General features: G+C 46.5%; 1 protein-coding gene across 1 annotated transcript in view; it reads left to right on the forward strand.

The window, feature by feature from the left end:
- Window positions 1-23,315, forward strand: part of SLC6A19 (solute carrier family 6 member 19) — a 254,175-nt gene extending 230,860 nt beyond the window's left edge. The window contains 2 exon segments of the mRNA XM_030209679.1: window positions 6,883-7,045; window positions 23,059-23,315. Of these exon segments, the coding sequence (XP_030065539.1) occupies window positions 6,883-7,045; window positions 23,059-23,268 (373 nt within the window). The 3' untranslated portion in view covers window positions 23,269-23,315.
- Window positions 23,316-25,358: the final 2,043 nt, after the last annotated feature.

The following is a 25,358-nucleotide window of genomic DNA, read 5'->3' on the forward strand; positions in this document are numbered from 1 at the left end:
ACATGGTGGCAGAGTTGCAATGTAGGTCCATATTTCATAATATACACATTAACACACATAGAGGTAATTATATAAGAAGCATCTAGATTTGAAGATCAAAAAATTGTTCATTTTGAAGGTTTTGGTTTTTTTTAATAAAGACATGCTGACACCTATGTGTCTGTATAAAATACTAACACAAATCCAGCAGCAATTAAGGGTAAAGGGACCCATATATTTTTTCCCTTGCTGAGAAATGGGTGTAAATATTTGCATATACTTTATATGCAAACATGAATTTTTTGTAAAGTACGTGTAGTTGGGCAGTGCATACATGCTCTGCCCAAATTCTGCCCACGAACATGCCTACACAAAATGCACATACTAGAATGCACTATCTTGCCATCATGGGTACTTTTACATGTGGACTAATTTATATGAGGCATAATGGCAGTAATTTTAAAACTTGGAGCCTTCATTTTGATGCCTCAAGACCTATTCTAAAATGGAACCAAGGTGCCTAGGTTCCATTATAGAATATAATTGGAACCTAGTATAGGTGTACCTAACAGCTAGGCACCTAAACTCATGCCAGACATAGAGCTGGTATAAATGTGAGTGCCTTAAATGGGCAGCCCTGCTTATAGTAGGAGAGCAACTAGTATGGGTAAAAGAATTTTGCTGATACACTTCGATTTGCCAAGTGCTTTTGACTTGGTGGATCACAACATTTTATTAAATATAATGAGCTGCCTTGGAATAACAGGAGTAGTGCTGCAGTGGTTTAAAGGCTTTTGAGTAAAGGAACATACCAAGTGAAGATGAGAAGAGAACATTCTCTGGAATGGACCCCCACATGCCGGGTTTCTCAGGGCTCACGCTTATCTTCAATTTTGTTTAATTTGATGATGATTCTTTGGGTTTAAAACTGGAGTCTTTGGGTTTCTGCCCTTTCATTTATGTGGATGATATATCAATCTGTGATGGAGAAATATCAACTGTTATAGGCAAAGTTGAAACAGCTTTGTGATGTTTAGAACTTGGGCCAAGTTTTCAAAATTGAAACTAAATGCAGACAAAACCACATTTTTGTCGATTACACCGCTTTGCAAATATGCACTATGCAAGATTGGTGGGTATTTACAGGATAGCTATCCCCTGCCTCTGAGAAGACTCATTAATTAGGCACACTGATTCATTATCAGAAAACTGAAATACTGGATGACCTTGGCAAGGTCCAACTAGACTGTTGTCTTGTGTGCCCAGTGTGCTGGTGGGCTTTTGTGGCTGAAGTTTGTGCAGGGGTCTCCTTTATTCACAGTGATTATTAGTCTGTTTTGCCAACCGCTGAATATATATCATAGTCTGAATCAGGACAGCTCATTGTATTTTGGTTTTGGAAAGTGGCAGATAAAAGTAGGGAAAGAAGTGACAGCTTTCAGGTTGCCGCAAATACTGACAGTACTGTGCGAGGAGCCAACTCTTTCCTTCACTACATTCCCACTCTTCCGCTGTCTATGATGCGTCAATTCTTACATCCTGATCACCAGCTTCTCCTTCCCATATGTCAAACTGCTAGACTAGATGTCAATAGGGTTACATAAGGCAGCCAGCACATAAAAATCCTTCTGATTAGAAGGTCTAAGTCACTTTTCCAGTTGTGGCTGCAAGGAGTCCACTAGCATCATCACCTTTGGAGCCAATCCCTGCTCCTATGAGAAACTTTGTGTAACTTCTCTTCCATGATGTTAATTATGTATGCATGTATTTATTTAAAATAAATATAACCTTAATTATCTACAATTCTATGTGGCTTACAAAATCACGTACATAATTCATTAAAACAAATAAAGATAAACACAACAATCAAGAACAAATTAAAAAAATAAAATAAACAGTAAATAACAGCCTCATGACATAATAATTTTCAATTTAGCCATAGAGTTGACAACAGTATTTAAGTGTGGAAAAAATAATGCATACTGAAGAGAGCTGGTCTGAGCATGAGCAAGAGTAGTGTTGAAAGAACTAATGGGCCAATATGCAAAGTCATTCATCTGGACAATGGCCAGTACTAGCCATAGATATTCGGTAGCACTATGCAGATAGTGCCACTGAATAACCTCACAGACCGCCTTGGCACTATCTGGATAGTGCTGAGGCAAGATAAGGTTGAGACCAGAATGTGGCAATATTCAAACGGCTATCTGGATAACTGTCTGATTAAAAGTTAAACTGGAAAAATTGCTAACCTAACTTTATTCAGTTAGCTATCTGGATAGTGGTTTAAATGTCACTGTGGTAATGTGAACGAGGGCAGACCCTAGAGCCAGGTTAGACTGGAACCACACAACGGTTAAGGTCAGCCAAAATAATAATACTTTGCTGAGATGCTAGGCATGGGGGGTTCTGTTAGTTTCACAGGTAAGGGGATAAATAACACAAACTAATCCTTAGGTGTAAGTAACAAATCCTCCCAACACAGCATGCACTGGTCTCTAATCATTCTAATTCCAGCTAGCCCCTGGCTGGATGAAGCTTATAGTTCTTCATGGTCCCAGTGGCACTAGGCCTACCAGTCACAATTGCAGTCCACACAGAGGTGGTAGAGGCAAATGTGGCTGGGTGTCACTGTTTCCCTCTGGGCCTCCTTAACCTTGCTGTGCCCTGAGCTTTTATACTTCCTAGTTCTTGCTCTCCTGGCTCCACTCCTCCTATGTCTCTTCCCCTTTGGGCGGGACTATGGATATTAAGGTGGTTCTGACACTGTGAGGGAATATCCTTCACAGTCACCTCTATCTGGATAGTGCTGGCACTGACCACACTGATGAAAAAACAATGCTTCCTCTGAGGTTTAAAGAAGCTAGGAGCAGCCTGATTGCAGGCTGATATTCAGCACCGGATAGTGCACCATTCTCAGAAAATCTTTAACCAAACTAGAGATTCAGATGAAAAAATGAAGGTTTTGAAATAATGGAAGGGGACATTGAAGAATTAGTAACGGACACACTCGAGCAGGCCTGAAAAAGCAGTTTTAAGTCCACTCGAGTCCCTGTTCAAGCGCCATTTCTGCAGGTGTGTATATATGTGAGGGGAAGGGGTGGGGGTGGGGGTTGCACTACTTCCACGAGCCACCTATCATTAGAATCAGAGTAACTCTCCTGGATTCTCTGCAGGCTGCTCTCTGTACCGGAGGAAGCAAATTGCATTTTCCCTGTCTTTGTCAGGTGATACTAAATACAATCAGAGCCTGTGACAGGTCACACTTACTGTTCTACAAGTATCTATAATCTCTCAAGGAACTGGAGGATATGCCCAGCACAGGTTTGCTGAACTGCCATTTACTAAGATTTTGCAGGGTTGGAAGGTGTTTGTTTCCATTGATTCTCGAATGAGTTAGTGAGTTTTCAGACTTGACTCCATTAATGTTTGTAAAGATCTTTTTATTGAATTCTCCTAGTGGAATTGAAATTGTTTCAGACTTTTTTGTCTAGAGCATAGCTGGTATTAAGATTAATGGTAGTCAGGATGAAGATACTGGAACCAGAGGTCTTGCATTGATGATGGCTGAGACCTCCGCAAGAAAGGTGGTCAGAACATCATAAGTAAATGAGTAGGTTGTTTTAGAGAGAATGGTGTCGAGGATGCTTTGAGCAGTCTTACTCATATATTCCCAAGATCCTCCCTTGTGTGAAAAAGGGGTGGATTGAACACGCATGTACATTTTTGATCACACAAGTATTTTTCAATGGTGGGACTGTCGATCTTAGATGTAATATCCAGCTCCTTAAATGTGCCCACAGAGTTGGTTCCACAGTTGGAATAGATTTGCTTAAGTGGTCCTTTGATGGAGAAAAATCTTTGAAGAGCACTTATGAAGTTTGAAGTGCCCATCAACTCAACCTCAATATGAGCAGCACGAATGCTCATTTATATAAACATCATAGTCTAATGTTTGATGTTCACCCTTTCACCAAGAGGACACTCCAGATTCTAGTTCCAATTGTTCTTTAATGCAAAGAAACAAAAATAAACACTTACCGCGTGATATTTAAAACCATTTAACTGGTCAGGAATGGCTCCTGGCTGGTTAAATAGCACTTAACCAGCTATCTTCAAGATTCAGCGGGAGATAATCGGTTATCTTCCACTGAATATTGCCGGTGATATAACCAGCTATCCGCCGATATTCAGCGCATCACCCACTAAGTTTGGTGGCCAAATTAGGCCACCAAAATACCTGGAATATCTTTGGCTGGTTTAAACTTAACCAGCCAGCACTGAATATTGGCTTGCAGGTTAAATTTAAACCAGCCAAAAAACACCTGGATATTCAATGCCGGTCACTGGAAATGGCCCAGCACTGAATATCCAGGCTCAGTGCCAACCACAGGAGGCAGCCCAGCTACCTCCCATGGTCAAATATCTGCCCATTATAAAACAGAGAGGCAGTAGAGACAGAGGTATTGCCCATGCAGGAAGGAGTCTATCTGCAATCCAGCACCCTCAGACTGGAGGGGGCTGAAAGATCAGTTACTGAAGCAGGCTGGTGAGGTGAGCATTGTGTGACACTGGTGAAAAAAAACAGTGCTTCCTCAGAAGTTTAAAGAAGCCAGGAGCAGGCTGATTGCAGAGCTTATGGTACAGCAATGGAGATCTCCAAGCACATGATGGGTGGGGGACAGGGTTGTCAGGTTTAAATAAATTTTACGACCCCATACCAGTTCAAAACCCGCCCAAAACCGCACACCCCCGCCCCCGCTGTCATCAGCCGTCATCAACCCCGCCCCCGCCATCATCAGCTCCGCCCCGCCATCACCAACCATGCCCCTGACGTCACCAACTCCGCCCATGTCACTGATGTAGTTAACACATCATTAACACATCGTTAACACGTCATTGACACGTCTTAGCCATGCCCCCCGCAGGGCGAGAAAACCCTCCCTCAGCCAGCGGAGAAAAACAACCCGCCCATCAGACATGAGGCCAGAAACTGAGCCAATAGGACAAGCCTATGTGACAGTTTGAGTAGGGATCACATGCCCAGGGGTTGCCAATAAGAGTAAAACTACAATTAATAAGGAAGTAAGGAAATTTGTAGTTCAAGATACAACAGAACTTCTGACCTCACAATGTGCATCACAAAGTTTGACATAGAGTTAAACCAATATTAACGTCACCAGGCAAAACTCTTGATCCAGTATTTTTCTTTAATGTAGTTAATCCAAGAAAAGAAAAATAAACACTTACTATTCAGATGTATTGGAAAAAGAGTCACTGCCACTGGTGAATTCAGCTTACACACGCTGGCTGGTGCAGCTGAAAATACATATGTGTTTATGGGAAAACACAATGAAATCACAGGGACTTGAAATGGCACTAGCAGCAAGATCACAGCATGTGAAGATTCTGATCCACCTGTTAGGAGGGGGGACTGACCCAGCATGCTTGGGAACAAGGCAAGCCAATAAGGAAAGTCCATAAGATACTGGGATCAGGGAATACGTGCTCAGAAAGCACCAATTACAGAAGAACTACAAAAACACAGGAACTGATAGTTCACATATTATAAACAAACAATATAATCTGCTCACAACAGCACAACATGCACACACGCAAATTGGGGGCAAAACATACATCACTTCCTGTTGTTGCTGTGCTGGAAAATAAAACAAGTTGTTGAGATTGTTTAACTAGCCTGCAAATATTTCAGTACCTTACACAGCCCACATCTGAAGCTTATTAAAATTATTTGTCTCAATATCTGCATCCTTACAAGCCTTCTCAGGCTCTTTGCTCCTCCCTCCACAGTACATAAGCACATATTCAGTATCATTGGCCCTGAACTCTGGAATGCCCTTCTCCTGGATCTCCAGCTGGAAACCTCATTACTGATATTTAAGACACACCTTAAGTCTCATTTGTTCATTAAGGCCTTTGATTCCTGTGCCACTTAATGGCCTGCTAGTTTATTTTGTTCCTGCATGATGGTTTGATATCTCATCTTCTCTATTCCACTCCTTTAATTTCCCTCCTATGAACACTAGCTTCTCTCTTTCTGTCCTACAGGTCTTCCTCACGGGTACATCAGTCTCTGCTCTCCTATCCCAATGGAATTCATTTCAATTTAACTCTTATGATTTGTAAACCACATCAATGGTCCTCCTGTAAACTCTTGAATAAACTTGGAAACTATGTTTTGTCATGTGTATTCTCATTCCCAAGACAAAGCTTTCCTCCTAATTAAAGGCACATAGAAATCACCTCAGGGCGGGTATTCTTAGCCCTGGACACAATCAATGCCAATTCTCTCCAGCTCTTTGCTGCTCTGCCTATCAGTTTTGGTAGGATCAAGTTTAAGAGACATACCCCCTCCCTCTTTATGCTTCTTTTCAGTCTTTTTTCTTTGTTTGTGTGGCTGTCAGTGCTGTAACCAATCTCCTCTCTATGTGCTTCCATCTGTTTATTCAGCTCCCAGATGACTGAGAAGAGGAGCTCTGTGTGTGAGTGCTTGAAGTCCTCCAGCCCTGTGTGTCTCACTCTTAATGCACGTGACTTGGTTTCTCTGCTTTTCCCATAGACTTTAAAGGGGCTAAATGAACTAGAAAGGATTCATATGTTTTGGTGGACCTTGACCATTTAGTTCAGAGTCATTTTCCATTTGGATTGATCTGAATGCACATCCTTAATCATTCCTAAGAATTAGGAAAATCAAAGAAATGTGAGGCAGATTGTATGTGATTTTTATAATCTAGTTCTCAAAGAGGATTATTTTTATTATAATAATAACAAAATTATTTTTGAACAGGACTTATAGCTGATTTTATAGTTATTTTAAAAACCAGCGCCATATGCTTATTCTCTAAATGGGGTATTTTCCTAATTATTTATCTTTTTTCCTAGATTCAATGATGATATCAAATTCATGATTGGTCACAAACCAAATATTTTCTGGCAGGCTACATGGAGAGTTATCAGCCCAGTCATAATGCTAGCAATCTTCTTGTTTTACTTTGTGGTTAAAGTTAACCAAGAACTACTCTACAGTGTATGGAATCCAGAATATGTAAGTACATAAGTCAAATTTACTTTTTTCTACTCCTGACGTGTGTTTTTGCAATAGGCAACATACATAGTCCATGTGAATATTTTGTAAGGAGAAATGTGCAAATTCAGGTCCATTTTAGATTAAATGAAAATATGCTTTTTTAAATACTGTACAGTATTTAAAAAATACACTGTCTAAATTAAAAAGATTACTTATTTAAAAAATTCCACACAGAAAAACGCAAGAGAGAAATTACTTTCCTTTACTATTATCTCCTTCCTTCCTTCCTCTGGACTATTTGTTAACACTTCTCTCATCCTATATAATAAAACGCACCTCCAACGTTCTGACGCTGGCAGCGTGGACAAAAACCTTGAAGCGTTCGTGCTCCTCAATCCATCTCCTGACATGATGACGTCTCGAAACTCTGGTTGCGTCAACAATGACTATGCCCAATCACAGCACAGCAGCGCGAGACAGTCACCTAGAATGCCACAGGATGCTACTTGCCAGCTCGAACAACACAGACAACAGGTCTCCTCTCCTCCTCTCTCCCCGCAGCCTGGCTCGGCTCAGCTATCGAGAGAGGGAGAGGGGGTGGCTGCCTGCAGATGCAAGTTACGCCCTTCACGTCGAGATCTGCGGCTGCGGCCTGACTTTCACTTCCCGGAGCAGCGGTCTGAAACCCTCCTTGGTTACACTAACCCATTTAGTTTAGGGGTGCACTGCCTTTGCCGCCTTTTCTCGGATGTAGTCAGATCACACACTACGGAACCTCAGCAACAAACAGCTCAGCAACGCTCACCCCGCCAACCCATCTCCCTCCCTCCCAAACTTTAAAACACACAAATCAACAGCTGAGCATTTCCATTCCGCCATCCCTCCTTGCACTCGCATAATGAACAAGAAAAGAACACAGAACAGCTGCTGTAGCGCCTTCACATCTCTCTATATAAGAAACCAGCAACAATTACCACATTAAAAGTCCCTCGCCACGACCTCCCATTTTGCAAGCCTGCCACCCCCCAGCAATGCTCACCCCTCCTCCAAGTCGCCCGCCACTCCACAGTTCGCAAAACCCTGCAACGCCCTGCCCCCAACAACATTCACACACACACACACACACACACACACACACACACACACACACAATGAGCACGCCTCTAACATTATCACACACACCAAAACGTGCACAGGCTCTACTGGCTGAATGAAGAGCACTGCCCAAATATTCATCCCCTGACAAAGAGAAGCCCATTTAACTTTTATTTTGAGAATCTTCCTTTCTGCCTGATTACATACAGGTTGAATAGACTTTCTGAGTAAGCAGTCTCCTGCCACTCCCTCCCATTTTGCAAGCCACCAAACACCCCACCTGTTACAGATGAAGAGGGAGGAGGAGGCTCAGAGAAACGCATCTCCAAAACCTAATGGGGGGAGAAAACATCCGAGACTACACAAAAAACCAATTATCACACACAACGAAACGTGCTCAGACTCTACTGGCTGAATGAAGAGCACTGCCCAAATATTCATCTCCTGATAAAGAGAAGCCCATTTAACTTTTATTTTAACAATCTTCCTTTCTGCCTGGATTACATGCAGGTTGCATAGCCTTTCAGACTAACCAGTCACTGTCAATCTCACACACACACATGCACGACATGGATACACGGACAAACACTCTCTCTATGTGTATCACACATTCAATCACTCATACCCCCCCTCCCCACTATGACCCCCCTACAAGCCCACCACTACCACTTCCCCGTAAAGAAGCATCAACGCTGCCACACTCTCTGTGTCACAGACACACACTGATGCAGGATCAAAGTCCCCCCCCCCCCCCCCCGTCAATCTCACACACACACACAGATGCAGGACATCAATACATGGGACACCCACTGTCTCTCAAAGCACCCCGCAAATCCATGAAAGTTTACACCCTCCCACCTCACCAGACAGGCCCCCCTCCTCATAGGCGGTCAGTGGCCCAACTGTTTGGGGAGGCTAAAGGGGGCGGGGTTAGGGGCAGGGCCAGGGGCGGGGCTTACATCCATAATTGTCTGACAACACAGAAAAAAAATAAGTAAAAATAAGTCACAATTAATACCTTTTATTAAATTTAGATATTAAATATGTATCATATGTCAAAGAATAAAGTGGTTGCTCAAAGCATATTCTAAGCACAATTGCTCAACTGCAAAACACTATGCACAAATTTGTGCAAAAACACACTCAGAACCTTACTGTACCATAAATATTACACTGGGCAGACCCTAATACACCAATATACCGCCCATACGGAAAATGCAGACCGTCAACAACATGAAACAAGGGATCATATCACAATTCTCATGTAGAGCCACAAAACACCTTTTTAGGGTGGATAGTATTCACAATGAGCTCCTTTTATTAACGACCATATATAGATCCTTCAAGAGGTAGTGTGTCATGATTTAGCCTCTACACCCTTTCTGATGTTTTGGTGCCACCTCAGTAAGGCCAACACACAATCTCTCCACTGCAAAACACTATACACAAACTTGTGCAAAAACACACTCATAACCTTACCAAACCATAACAGTACTAATTCCAAGGACAGGACGAGCTACAACCTTATGCGTGGAAAGGCAGCACTGTAATTACACTGGGCTCTAAAACACCAGTGCACAACCTAGTGAAACAAAAAAAACCCCAAAAGGGCTGCAAATACTACACGCTAGCAGAATACGGCACCTTGATCACACATGAAAAACACATGACGCAACAAATATGAAGGCAAAATACTGAACTGGAAAGTTACCTCAAGAAGTCAGACTCAGCTGCAGCAATACTAGAAAAATTGAAACTTACATGCAAAACATAACAGATGCACATTTCCAAAAGCTGACATATTCTAGTTAATAGATTCTGAATAAAATACTTTTTTCTACCTTTGTTGTCTGATCATTTAGTTTTTCTATTCGCTTTGGTCCCAGTGTCTTCTGTTTTATGCAGTGTCTTCTTTACATTTGATATTTTTTCACTCACCATGTCCACCATCTTCCTGTGTCCTTATGTTCTCTCCCCCTGCCTTCCCCTCATCCATGTCCAGCAATTTCCTCTCTCCCCTCCATCCATCCATTTTATTTATTTATTACATTTGTACCCCGTGCTTTCCCACACATGGCAGGCTCAATGCGGCTTACATAGTAACAATATAAAAAAATTACAAGTCATAAGAAGAATATACAATTTGTGGTAAACGTAAATATTTCACCAGTCCTTTGAACACATAGGGAAAAGAGAACAAGCTGGACTGCTACAAAAGCCTACACAGAAAGCATAGTCTAACAAAACACCTCATCTTGGTCATGTGGAAAATATGAATAAAGTCTCATCAAAAACAGAAACAATGACCCCAAAGTAGACAAAGAAATGTGCAGGCAAAAGCATAAATTGGAAACCCCAAGAAGCCAGATTCTGCCTACAGTAAAACACAGGAGAAACAGAAGCAGACATACACTTCCTCCTGTGTTGTGCAGAATACAAAAGTATTAGATATGCTGCCCATTCAGATTCCCAAAGCTGACCTATTCACAGCACTAAACCACTGTGTGAAAATGGATTAGGAACCTGGGAGTATTTTAAAGATGATCCTGAGCCTTTCCTTCTGTTTTAAAGCCTTTTTATTCCCATCCTGTTGCCATTTTAAATAAGATAAAATCCCACACCACTATCTTCATGCTAAATCAAACTTTGAGATTTTAAAAATATGTTAAATTGTCCAAAAACGTGAGATGGCTTTGGTCATGAACTGCAAGGACTTTAGGCAAAACCAATGCTTATGTTTATGTACATGAACTAGGGGCCCTTTCACTATGTCCTGATGTCCAGCAATTTCCTCTCTCCCCTCCCCTCCAGTGATCTGTTCTCTCCCTCTCCCTTCCCTCCCATCCCATCCATGGCCGCGATTCTCCCTGCCCTCCCTCAGCTCCCCAACAGCCCTCTGAGTCCTCTCCGTTCCCCCCCCCCCCAGCCGTCTCCATTCCCCCCCCCCCCCCCCCGCGCACACGAGTGTGTTGAACCTGTCCTTTTTCTTTCAGTAGCAGCAAGCGACGTGAAGGCACTGCGAGCTCACCAGCTTCAAGTTCTCCCTTTCCTCTTCACACAGTGTCCGTCCCGCCTTCGCGGAAACAGGAAATACGTCATCGTAATGGTGCCAGCGGGACGGACACTGTGTGAAGAGGAAAGGGAGAACTTGAAGCTGGTGAGCACGAAGTGCCTTCACGTCGCTCGCTGCTACTGAAAGAAAAAGGACAGGTTCAACACTCTTGCGTGGGGGGGGGGGGGGGGCGGAACGGATGGGGAGGGAGGGAGGAGCGGAGGAGGGCTGCCGGTCGGGTGAGCCGAGGGCGGGAAGGAGGCACGCTGCGCGGGGACAGCTGGGCTGGGGAGGCTTAGCCTCTTATACGGGGCACCTATGCCCCCCCTCAAACATTGATACACACACAATTTCAAACACACACACACTCGCCCATGCCCTCCAACTCCCACACTCTCTGATTTTCAAACACACATGCCATCTCTTTCTGTGACACACACACACACTCTCTCTGTCACACACACAGTGATGTAGGGTCACAGTTCACACACATTCACTCTCTCACACATACTCTCTCTCTCTCTCACATCCTCTATCACAACAGTTGCCTCAAAAAAAAAAAAAACAACTACAAACTGATGCACAACATGGAGAGATGGCCACTCACTCTCTCCTCCACCACACACTTGGAGGAAAACCTTGCTAGCGCCCGTTTCATTGTGCTCAGAAACAGGCCTTTTTTACTAGTACAAGTCATAAAGCACATTTTCTGGAACCATATGAATGAAAGGTTCTTCTCTTTTCCTTTTCTGACTTTTCACAAAAGAGTAAGGGAATCATTAACCACCAGATTACAAATAAAATACCTGACCAAACAAAACACATCTAAAATAATCTGCTTTGAAAGGAAATATAAAAACCTAAGATTAAAGGTGAGACAGTCTTCCAAACAGAGAGCCCCTCAAGGAAGATTTACACAGCTAACAAACTGTCTGAAGCTGAAGAGACCATAGTTAATCATTTCTTCTGTAAAATTTAAAAGGGAGTTAAAACCCAAACCTAAACCAAATCTGATTTAGCAGTCCAGAAAAGTACATTCTGAGCTGGATATTTCAAGAACTTCTAAAAAAAAAAAAAAAATTAGAGATTACCAAACACTATTAGATGTTCCAATAATACTATAGAAAATCTAAGAATACCTCATGATACTTAAGGACAGAAGAACATGTGGCTCTACTAGTGTGCTAAAGGTCTTATGCAATAAAACTCATGGAAAAATATTAACCTGGACTCACAATGGGCCTGCTAAAATGTTAATTAACAAGCAGTGCAGAAAGGTTTGGGTTCTTCTGCTAAAAATTGCCAGAAATAGCATGGTCATAGGGAACATACAATTGTACTAGCTAGTTAGTGTGAACTTGGTACTGGCTATGCTATTTCTGACTTTTTTGTGCAAGTATGCAAAATGTTATGCTCATATTTGTAAGTTAATACTGGGTGCAATTTAATATGTGTTCTTAAGAGGTGAGCATTATTTTAACTGGATATTCAATGCTGGGCCGGTGGGGGGAGGGGGGCTATTTTGGGGGCCTGGAGGGGGATTGGGGGTACTTTCCAGTTAAAATATAGTTATGTGGGTCCCATCTAATATTCAGTGCCAGGGCCCACGTAGTGAAGTGGGTGAATTTAGGACAGCTTTTGAGCTGTTCTAAATTCACCCGCTTATGTCATTTCTGCACCTGCATAACCCCGGTTGCTCCCCAATGCTGCCCCCTCAACTCCCCTGACCCAGGCCCATCCCCCCCTACCTGTTACACTTGTGCCGCCCCCAAAACCCACTGTACCCACATCTAGGTGCCCCCCTTCAGCCATAAGTGCTATGGTAATGGTGTAAATTTGTGGGCAGTGGGTTTTGTGGGGGATTTGGGGGGCTCAGCACCCAAGGGAAGGGAGCTATGAACTTCAGAGGTAGTTAACAAGTGCCCCCTAGGGTTCCTGGTTGGTGTCCTGGCATGTGAGGGGGACCAGTGCACTACGAATCCTGGCCCCTCCCACGACTCAATGCCTTGGATTTGGTTGTTTTTGAGCTGGGTGCCTTCGGTTTCCATTATCGCTGAAAAACGATACTGCCCAGCTCAAATCTGCAGAAATCAGATGCATTTGGCTGGCACAAATCGTAGTATCGGAAAAAAGATGGATGCCCATTTTTTTTCCAAAATACGGTTTGCCCCGCCCCTTCACATACCCGTTCTCGGAGATAGACGCCTATGGAGATGGGCGTTCGCGTTCAATTATGCCCCTCCATGCCATACTTTGTATTGTTATTTAAATATTTTTACATATAAGTGACACCTGCATGCTTGAGGGCTATTGTAGTGGTGTACAGCGAGGTACAGTGGGGTTTTCTCTGTTCCTAAAGGGCTCACTAAAGGAGTTATGGTGAGATGTGTACCTGGGACCTTTTATGTGAAGTTCACTACAGTGCCCTTCAGACTATCCCATTACTCAGCTGGGATATCTGTGTGGCCAGTCCACTAAGAATGATGGCTCCCAGATATCCTAATGGCTGGTTTTCAGGCATTTTTCTCTTGGACGTTGAGCACAAAACATCTCGAAAAAAGGTGATTTTTTAACTAAAAAGATAGCCATTTTCAAACTTGAAAAATGTCTGTTTACCACTCGATTTTTGGATGTTTTTACCAGAATGTTTAAAATTGGATTTAGACGTTTTATCGAAAATGCCCCTCTTTATCTCCTACTCAGGTTTGTTGGAAAACCTAAATGTAGTAGAGACCTAATACCAATCAAAAGCTGTAGTCACAAATCTGAGAAAAGGCAAAGAGTATAATTTTCCAATACAAGACAAAAACATTTACAACACAAATTCATAGGTCGATATTCAAAGTGATTTAAGTGGGTAGAAGAGGCTCATGCCTATTTAAATCATGCTCTGTAGGCTACATACAGTCAGTCAGAGAGAGGCAGTCTGAGGGAGGAGGAGGACCTGGTAGTTGTGCAGGTACCAGCAATATTAAATGCGAATGCCTGCATAACTAAGCAACTAAATAGGACTGCATAAATAGCAGTCCTAACTTTGGTTGATTATCCATGCAGGTGCCGGTACCCACATAGCTTGTGAGCAGTGGTCAAAGTTACTGGAGGTGCTCCTCTCCCTCCCGCCCTCCCAACATGGTCTGACCCCCATACCAAACCCTCTCCCTGAAATGAGCCCCCCCCCCCCCGAGATCAGTCCTCTCACAAGACTGGCTCCCCCCCTGGAGTGTACCCTACATCCCTTGAGGTCCAGTATGACAGGAGTGATTCCCATTAGTCTCACGGTACAACCGTTAGAAGTCAGCCATTTTAGCTGTTGGAACCACTAAGGGCAAGAGTGAGTGGGGATTGCTCCTACCCCAGATACACCACTGGATCACCATGGAAATAAGGTAGGCCTGGGGGGAAGAGGGCACAAAGGGGGATCAAAATTGGTAGGGGGTGGAAGGGGGGAGAAGAAGCTGACAGATGCACATGTGGGACCCAGCTGATATTTAGCTAAGACCTACGTAAATATCAGCTGGGACCCACATAAATGTGGATGGCTAATACCAGTCCAGAAAAACCTGGATATGGTTCTGCATTGAATATCCGGGTATAACTTAGCCAGCGACAGTCAATGTTTAAAGACACACTGACTGCCGGTGGCTGAATATTGACCAGAGTGTGTCCAGCCACCAGACCAAAAATGTAATATGACTAGGAACGTACGTTTTCCTTTCTGTTTATGACAACACAAGCAGCAGAAGAGAGGGTCCAAAAGTACACAAATCCAAACAACAAAACAAAGCATAAAAGGGCCTTTAAGGTTGAAACAGTGGTACAAACTTTAATAGAAGGGACCCAGCATGGGTCGTGTTTCGACACCATGAGCGCCTGCCTCTGGGATCTAACAAAACACAATTCATTTGAAAGGTGATGTAAGCAGGGGCTCATTGTTCAGCATGCTTTTGATTTATTTATGATACTTAGGCAATTTTATATATTTTTATATGTTATGTCTGTTTTTATATGTATGGACAGATGCCCATTTTTAAGTTTTCTGTTTTTAAGTGCATGGATATTTTTAAGATTGATATATCTATTATTGGATTTGTATGTGTAAGACTATTTCATTTTATTTTCTAACTAGTAAAACATGCCCGTTTCTCACACAAATGAAACGGGCGCTAGCAAGGTTATCCTCCAAGTTCCAGCTTGGCCCTCTCCCTCCCCCCCTCTCATCCGAGCTCCAGACCCCCTCCCTCTCCTCTGAGTTCCAGGCCTCCCTCCCTCCCTCTCTCTCTTCTCCGAGTTCCAGGCCCCCCTCTGTCTCCTCTGAGTTCCAGGCCCGCCCCCTCCCTCTCTCCCTCTCCTCCCCTCTCCTCCGAGTTCCATGCCCCCCTCTCCTCCAAGTTCCAGACCCCCGCATCTCCCTCCCTCTCTCTCTCTCCCCTCTGAGTGGCAGCCTGACCTGCATTGCCTGCCCTCTTCTCCCAGTCCTCCGCCTGCTCCTCGCCTTCCTGCGTGCCGGCCTGAATTTAAAAGTTCTTACCTTGGGGTCCGGTGGCAGCAGTGAAAGGCGAGCAGGCATGGCGCTTCAGCCTGCCTTCCCTTCTGTCTCAGCTCTGCCTCTGGTCCCGCCCTTCTGGAAACAGGAAATGAGGGCGGGACCAGAGGCAGAGCTGAGACAGAAGGGAAGGCAGGCTGAAGCTCCGTGCCTGCTCAACTTTCACTGCTGCCGTCGGAACCCGAGGTAAGAACTTTTAAATTCAGGCCAGCACACAGGAAGGCGAGGGGTAGGCAGAGGACTGGGAGAAAAGGGCGGGCAATGCAGGTCGTGCTGCCACTCGGAGGGGAGAGAGAGGGAGGGAGGCAGGGGGGTCTTGAACTCGGAGGAGAGGGGAGCATGGAACTCGGAGGGAGGGAGGGGGCAGGCCTGGGAGGAGAGGGGGGCGGGCCTGGAACTCGGAGAAGAGGGGGGCCTGAAACTCAGAGGACAGGGAGGGAGGGGATGATTCTCCCGCGATTGTATCCTCAACTCCAACGTTCTGTGGCTGGCTGGTGCTGGTTTCCCTCCCCTCTCATTGATCCACCCTCTGATGTCATCACGTTCAGACGCGAGGGCAGACCAGTGGAAATTGTGTTACGAACCCAAGCATCCAGATGTAGTACTTTGGAGGTGCAAATTATTATATAGGATTTGTACTATTTATGCATGCATCGAGAGATATAAATATATTTTTGCTGTCCTTATCTGTTTTTAAACTTTTTATGTTGCATGGATATTTATTTTGACTTATAATTTCACACAATTGTGTTTTGTCAGACCCCTGAGGCAGGCACTCATGTCGCAGAAACACGGCCTGTGTCGGGTCCCTTCTATTAAAGTTTGTACCACTGCTTCAACCTTGAAGGCCCTTTTGTGCTTTGTTTTGTTTTGTTGTTTGACAACACAACACATTCAAATTGTACATTCAATAAAGTTCACTGAAAGCGAATGCTACATACCTGTAGAAGGTATTCTCCGAGGACAGCAGGCTGATTGTTCTCACTGATGGGTGACGTCCACGGCAGCCCCTCCAATCGTAAACTTCACTAGCAAAGGCCTTTGCTAGTCCTTGCGCGCCCATGCGCACCGCGCATGCGCGGCCGTCTTCCCGCCCGAACCGGCTCGTGTTCGTCAGTCCCATATGTAGCAAGACAAAGCAAGGGAAGACACAACTACAAAAGGGGAGGCGGGCGGGTTTGTGAGAACAATCAGCCTGCTGTCCTCGGAGAATACCTTCTACAGGTATGTAGCATTCGCTTTCTCCGAAGACAAGCAGACTGCTTGTTCTCACTGATGGGGTATCCCTAGCCCCCAGGCTCACTCAAAACAACAACCATGGTCAATTGGGCCTCGCAACGGCGAGGACATAACTGAGATTGACCTAAAAAATTTACCAACTAACTGAGAGTGCAGCCTGGAACAGAACAAACATGGGCCTAGGGGGGTGGAGTTGGATTCTAAACCCCGAACAGATTCTGAAGCACTGGCTGCCCGAACAGACTGTCGCGTCGGGTATCCTGCTGCAGGCAGTAATGAGATGTGAATGTGTGGACAGATGACCACGTCGCAGCTTTGCAAATCTCTTCAATAGTGGCTGACTTCAAGTGGGCTACCGACGCTGCCATGGCTCTAACATTATGAGCCGTGACATGACCCTCAAGAGCCAGCCCAGCCTGGGCGTAAGTGAAGGAAATGCAATCTGCTAGCCAATTGGATATGGTGCGTTTTCCCACAGCCACTCCCCTCCTGTTGGGATCAAAAGAAACAAACAATTGGGCGGACTGTCTGTTGGGCTGTGTCCGCTCCAGATAGAAGGCCAATGCTCTCTTGCAGTCCAATGTGTGCAGCTGACGTTCAGCAGGGCAGGAATGAGGACGGGGAAAGAATGTTGGCAAGACAATTGACTGGTTCAGATGGAACTCCGACACAACCTTTGGCAAGAACTTAGGGTGAGTGCGGAGGACTACTCTGTTATGATGAAATTTGGTGTAAGGGGCCTGGGCTACCAGGGCCTGAAGCTCACTGACTCTACGAGCTGAAGTAACTGCCACCAAGAAAATGACCTTCCAGGTCAAGTACTTCAGATGGCAGGAATTCAGTGGCTCAAAAGGAGGTTTCATCAGCTGGGTGAGAACGACATTGAGATCCCATGACACTGTAGCAGGCTTGACAGGGGGCTTTGACAAAAGCAAACCTCTCATGAAGCGAACAACTAAAGGCTGTCCTGAGATCGGCTTACCTTCCACACGATAATGGTATGCACTGATTGCACTAAGGTGAACCCTTACGGAGTTGGTCTTGAGACCAGACTCAGACAAGTGCAGAAGGTATTCAAGCAGGGTCTGTGTAGGACAAGAGCGAGGATCTAGGGCCTTGCTGTCACACCAGACGGCAAACCTCCTCCACAGAAAGAAGTAACTCCTCTTAGTGGAATCTTTCCTGGAAGCAAGCAAGATGCGGGAGACACCCTCTGACAGACCCAAAGAGGCAAAGTCTATGCTCTCAACATCAAGGCCGTGAGAGCCAGGGACCGGAGGTTGGGATGCAGAAGCGCCCCTTCGTCCTGCGTGATGAGGGTCGGAAAACACTCCAATCTCCACGGTTCTTCTGAGGACAACTCCAGAAGAAGAGGGAACCAGATCTGACGCGGCCAAAAAGGAGCAATCAGAATCATGGTGCCTCGGTCTTGCTTGAGTTTCAACAAAGTCTTCCCCACCAGAGGTATGGGAGGATAAGCATACAGCAGACCCTCCCCCCAGTCCAGGAGGAAGGCATCCGATGCCAGTCTGCCGTGGGCCTGAAGTCTGGAACAGAACTGAGGGACTTTGTGGTTGGCTCGAGATGCGAAGAGATCTACCAAGGGGGTGCCCCACACCTGGAAGATCCATCGCACTACACGGGAATTGAGCGACCACTCGTGAGGTTGCATAATCCTGCTCAACCTGTCGGCCAGACTGTTTACGCCTGCCAGATATGTGGCTTGGAGCACCATGCCGTGACGGCGAGCCCAGAGCCACATGCTGATGGCTTCCTGACACAGGAGGCGAGATCCGGTGCCCCCCTGCTTGTTGACATAGTACATGGCAACCTGGTTGTCTGTCTGAATTTGGATAATTTGGTGGGACAGCCGATCTCTGAAAGCCTTCAGAGCATTCCAGATCGCTCGTAACTCCAGAAGATTGATCTGCAGATCGCGTTCCTGGAGGGACCAGCTTCCCTGGGTGTGAAGCCCATCGACATGAGCTCCCCATCCCAGGAGAGACGCATCCGTGGTCAGCACTTTTTGTGGCTGAGGAATTTGGAAAGGACGTCCCAGAGTCAAATTGGACCAAATTGTCCACCAATACAGGGATTTGAGAAAACTCGTGGACAGGTGGATCACGTCTTCTAGATCCCCAGCAGCCTGAAACCACTGGGAAGCTAGGGTCCATTGAGCAGATCTCATGTGAAGGCGGGCCATGGGAGTCACATGAAATGTGGAGGCCATGTGGCCCAGCAATCTCAACATCTGCCGAGCTGTGATCTGCTGGGACGCTCGCACCCGCGAGACGAGGGACAACAAGTTGTTGGCTCTCGCCTCTGGGAGATAGGCGCGAGCTGTCCGAGAATCCAGCAGAGCTCCTATGAATTTGAGTTTCTGCACTGGGAGAAGATGGGACTTTGGGTAATTTATCACAAACCCCAGTAGCTCCAGGAGGCGAATAGTCATCTGCATGGACTGCAGGGCTCCTGCCTCGGATGTGTTCTTCACCAGCCAATCGTTGAGATATGGGAACACGTGTACCCCCAGTCTGTGAAGTGCCGCTGCTACTACAGCCAAACACTTTGTGAACACTCTGGGTGCAGAGGCGAGCCCAAAGGGTAGCACACAGTACTGGAAGTGACGTGTGCCCAGCTGAAATCGCAGATACTGTCTGTGAGCTGGCAGTATCGGGATGTGCATGTAGGCGTCCTTCAAGTCCAGAGAGCATAGCCAATCGTTTTCCTGAATCATGGGGAGAAGGGTGCCCAGGGAAAGCATCCTGAACTTTTCTTTGACCAGATATTTGTTCAGGGCCCTTAGGTCTAGGATGGGACGCATCCCCCCTGTTTTCTTTTCCACAAGGAAGTACCTGGAATAGAATCCCAGCCCTTCTTGCCCGGATGGCACGGGCTCGACCGCATTGGCGTTGAGAAGGGCGGAGAGTTCCTCTGCAAGTACCTGCTTGTGTTGGAAGCTGTAAGATTGAGCTCCCGGAGGATAATTTGGAGGTTTTGAGGCCAAATTGAGGGTGTATCCTTGCTGGACTATTTGGAGAACCCACTGATCGGAGGTTATGAGAGGCCACCTTAGGTGAAAAGCTTTCAACCTCCCCCCGACTGGTAGGTCACTCGGCACTGACACTTGGATGTCGGCTATGCTCTGCTGGAGCCAGTCAAAAGCTCGTCCCTTGCTTTTGCTGGGGAGCCGAGGGGCCTTGCTGAGGCGCACGCTACTGACGAGAGCGAGCGTGCTGGGGCTTAGCCTGGGCCGCAGGCTGTCGAGAAGGAGGATTGTACCTACGCTTGCCAGAAGAGTAGGGAACAGTCTTCCTTCCCCCCAAAAATCTTCTACCTGTAGAGGTAGAGGCTGAAGGCTGCCGGCGGGAGAACTTGTCGAATGCGGTGTCCCGCTGGTGGAGCTGCTCTACCACCTGTTCGACTTTCTCTCCAAAAATATTATCCGCACGGCAAGGCGAGTCCGCAATCCGCTGCTGGATTCTATTCTCCAGGTCGGAGGCACGCAGCCATGAGAGTCTGCGCATCACCACACCTTGAGCAGCGGCCCTGGACGCAACATCAAAAGTGTCATAAACTCCTCTGGCCAGGAATTTTCTGCACGCCTTCAGCTGCCTGACCACCTCCTGAAAAGGCTTGGCTTGCTCAGGGGGGAGCTTATCCACCAAGCCCGCCAACTGCCGCACATTGTTCCGCATGTGTATGCTCGTGTAGAGCTGGTAGGACTGAATTTTGGCCACGAGCATAGAAGAATGGTAGGCCTTCCTCCCAAAGGAGTCCAAGGTTCTAGAGTCCTTGCCCGGGGGCGCCGAAGCATGCTCCCTAGAACTCTTAGCCTTCTTTAGGGCCAAATCCACAACTCCAGAGTCGTGAGGCAACTGAGTGCGCATCAGCTCTGGGTCCCCATGGATCCGGTACTGGGACTCGATCTTCTTGGGAATGTGGGGATTAGTTAATGGTTTGGTCCAGTTCGCCAGCAATGTCTTTTTGAGGACATGATGCATGGGTACTGTGGACGCTTCCTTAGGTGGAGAAGGATAGTCCAGGAGCTCAAACATTTCAGCCCTGGGCTCGTCCTCCACAACCACCGGGAAGGGGATGGCCATAGACATCTCCCGGACAAAGGAAGCGAAAGACAGACTCTCGGGAGGAGAAAGCTGTCTTTCAGGAGAGGGAGTGGGATCAGAAGGAAGACCCTCAGACTCCTCGTCAGAGAAATATCTGATGTCTTCCTCTTCTTCCCACGAGGCCTCACCATCGGTGTCAGACACAAGTTCACGAACCTGTGTCTGCAACCATGCCCGGCTCGACTCCATGGAACCACGGCCACGGTGGGAGTGTCGAGAGGTAGACTCCCTCGCCCGCACCGGCGAAGCTCCCTCTGCCGACGTAGTCGGGGAGCCTTCCTGGCGGTACCGACACCGGAGACCTCACCCTGGGCAATGGGCCAGCCGGCGCCTCACTCAACAGTACCGGTGGCGCAAGCACCCCCGGGACCGGAGGGGTAGGGCGCAACAGCTCTCCCAGGATCTCTGGAAGAACGGCCTGGAGACTCTCGTTCAGAGTGGCTGCAGAAAAAGGCATGGAAGTCGATGCAGGCGTCGATGTCAGAGTCTGTTCCGGGCGTGGAGGCTGTTCCGGGCTGTCCAGAGTGGAGCGCATCGACACCTCTTGGACAGAGGGTGAGCGGTCCTCTCGGTGCCGATGCCTGCTGGGTGCCGACTCCCTCGGCGACCCAGAGCTCTCGGTGCCGACACGGGAAGGGGACCGGTGTCAATGCATCTTCGATTTTTTGGAGCGAAGCACGTCACCGGCGCTTCCCGGCACCGACGAGGAGGACGTAGAATCCAGCCGTCTCTTCCTCGGGGCCGAGACCGAAGAGGGTCGGTCTCGGGGGGGCTGTACCGCAGGAGCCCTCAGGGTAGGGGGAGACCCACCCGAAGGCTCACCGCCACCAGCAGGGGAATGGACAGCCCTCACCTGCACTCCAGACGAAGCACCACCGTCCGACGACATCAGCAGACGAGGAGGTCTCGACACCACCGACGCCGACGCAGCCTTCCGATGTCGCCCCGATGCAGAGGGCCGATGCACTCGATGCAATCGGGGGCGAGGATGAAGGTCCGGGCGCTGACGACGTCGATGCACTCGATACCCCCGGTGCCGATGCCGACGAAGAGCCCGAGAACAAGATGTTCCACTGGGCTAACCTCGCTACCTGAGTCCGCCTTTGTAAAAGGGAACACAGACTACAGGCCTGAGGGCGGTGCCCAGCCCCCAGACACTGAAGACACGACGCGTGCCTGTCAGTGAGCGAGATTACCCGGGCGCACTGGGTGCACTTCTTGAAGCCGCTGGGAGACTTCGATGTCATGGGCGGAAAAATCACGCCGGCGAGATCAAAACTCGAAATGGCGAAAATGGCACCACAAAAATAGGGAGAAGAAAACTTCGACCGAGGCCCAACTAGGGCCTACCCCGACGACGAAAGAAAATTTACCGGGGCGAAAAACTCGAAATACGGGAAGGGAAAAAACCAAAAGGTCTCCTCCCGAAACACTCTTCTCTTTATTATTTTCTTTTTAAAGAACGAGTCGAAAAACGACGCGTGAGGTCAACTTTCCGGGGCACGAACGGCGAAACACAACCGTACCGAGCGCGGACAAAAGAAGACTGATGAACACGAGCCGGTTCGGGCGGGAAGACGGCCGCGCATGCGCGGTGCGCATGGGCGCGCGAGGACTAGCAAAGGCCTTTGCTAGTGAAGTTTCCGATTGGAGGGGCTGCCGTGGACGTCACCCATCAGTGAGAACAAGCAGCCTGCTTGTCCTCAGAGAATTGTTAATATCTGCATGCTCTTTGTTTATACCTCCAGGCCCCAGAGTTTTCTTTAGTTTCCTAGAGCTACTCTGAGTAAGGATATAAAATGTATCTTATCGCATATGTTCTTCCTTCTAACCTTTCATAACCCAAACTTGTAGACAGGAGAAGTGAAGTGAATTTAATACTACAATGAAATGTTAGTATTACATGGTATGATGTTTTTTGTGGCATGTGTAACTTCTATAACCTTTACTAAATTTTGCTTTTTTCCCCCAACAGGATCTCTTCCCCATATCAGAAAAGAAAACCTACTCTGGCTGGGTTTATGCTGTTATTGTAGTTCTAGCTGGAGTACCGAGCATTGTTATCCCTTTCTATGCTCTCTACAAATTCATAAGGAATCGCTGTCAACATCAAGATGACCAGCAGGAACTTTATAATGCAACATCTGTTGTCTCCATAAATGGAGATGTGAAAGGCCAATTGTAAACTGTATTCTATAAAGACTGGTAATAATAAATAATTTAAAAAAACAACCTTTGGTTTGGAAAAATAAATAAATAAATTCAATCTATGTCTAGCTTCATTATCTCCAAAACAACAATGGTGGCATGTTCAAGTTAAAAAGTAGAGACAAATTGTAAACATATCTCATAGCAAAGACTGATTTCAGTATACAAATAAAAAGACCAGTCAAATCACAGAAATATTGTCTCATATTTAGGAAGGTCTTTATCTCAGGGCAGTTTCTCCAAATGTGTTTTGCACATACAGGAAAGAACCTCGCTCCTAAGCTAAGGTATGTAGAGATCATTCTCAGTCTGCTAATGCTCTCTGTAACTCTTGCATTGTGCCAAAGAGAGCTTCCCTCTGGAGTTCATAAGATGTAACAGGTGCATTTGGGAATTCTTTTTGATCAGGTCTGTGACACCCAAAGCAATAGGAAATATTTCTGTGTCTTTCTGCCACATTTTCTTGGTCTCAGACTGCATTTCTGGGTACTCCATGAGATTCACAGAATAATCTCTTGGAATTAACACCTCTTGTCTTATATCACATGGAGGCTCATTTTCAAAGCACATAGACTTACAAAGTTACATAGGTTACTATGGGGTAAAAGCAGGGGTTTAAAAAAGGTTTGGATAACTTCCTAAAAGAAAAGTCCATAAGCCATTATTAAGATGGACTTGCAGAAAATCCACTGCTTATTTCTAGGATATGCAACATAAAATGTACTGTTTTGGGATCTTGCCAGGTACTTGTAACATGGATTGGCCACTGTTGGAAACAGGATGCTGGGCATGATGGACCTTTGGTCTGTCCCAGTATGATAATGCTTATGTTCTTAGGGGTTCTTTTTCAAAAGAGAAAAACTTTTAAAAAGTGGCATAAAGCAGCATTTGGACACTTACTTACCAAAACATCCAAATCGGTATTTTCAAAACCCATTTTCCTGATGTTTTTCTATGCTGTTTGTCTGCAGTGCATCTAAATCTCAAGGGCGCATGTCAGGGTGTGTTAAGGGCGAGATTTAGGTGTTCCTATGACATGGACATTTTTCAGCCATAATGGAACAAAACGAAAATGTCCAGGACTAAAACTAAAATGGTTTGGTCTAGACATGTTTCAATAACGACTAAGCCACCAAAAAGTACCCAAAATAACCAGATGACCACTGGAGGAATGAAGGACGGACCTCCCTTACTCTTCCTCCCACTCCCCAAAGATGTGAAAGAAACAGTAGATACCAGCCTCTATGACAGTCTGAGATGTTATAGCCAGCCTTATTAGAGCAACAAGCAGGTCCGTGGAGTAGCCTAGTGGTTGGTGCAGTGCACTGTGGAGAAAGGGACCCAGGCCAACAATCCACTCTGTTACACTTGTGGTGGAAAGTGTGAGTCCTCCAAAATCCATCAAAAACCTACTGTACCCTCATATAGGTGACACCTGCAGCCATAAGGGCTATTGTGTACAGTTGCATACAGTAGGTTATTGGTGGGTTTTGGAGGGCTCACAATATAAGGGAGCAACTGTGAGATATGTACCTGGGAACTTTTAGGTACAAAAGGATTTCTGGACAAACGGGCTGGCTGGCAGGCGCGGGACTCCTCTCCCTTACTCTACTATCCCTGGTGGTCTAGAGGTACCTCTTCGTCTTCAGGGCAGGAAAGAGCCCCCTCTTTCCTGCCCGGAGCACTGCTGCTAGCTGCCCTGCATACTGTGAGTCCGACTCTCGGCGTTTCAAAATGGCTGCCGAAAGTTGAAGCAGCCTCGCGAGACTTCAACTCTCGGTGGCCATTTTGAAATGCCGAGAGCTGGACTCACAGGATGCAGGGCAGCTGGCAGCAGCGCTCCGGGCAGGAAAGAGGGGGCTCTTTCCTGCCCCGAAGAGGTACCTCTAGACCACCAGGGATAGTAGAGTAAGGAGAGGTGACAGGGGGGAGTGGAGATGACGGGGAAAGGAAGGTGATGGGGAGAGGAGGGGGTGACCAGGGGAGGGGAATATGCATCAGGGGCGGGGCAGGAGGCATGAAAGGGGTGGGGCAGGGGCATGAAAGGGGTGGGGTAGGGGACGTGAA

Source organism: Microcaecilia unicolor, chromosome 1 (genome assembly GCF_901765095.1).
Source record: "Microcaecilia unicolor chromosome 1, aMicUni1.1, whole genome shotgun sequence".
NCBI classification, from domain to species: domain Eukaryota; kingdom Metazoa; phylum Chordata; class Amphibia; order Gymnophiona; family Siphonopidae; genus Microcaecilia; species Microcaecilia unicolor.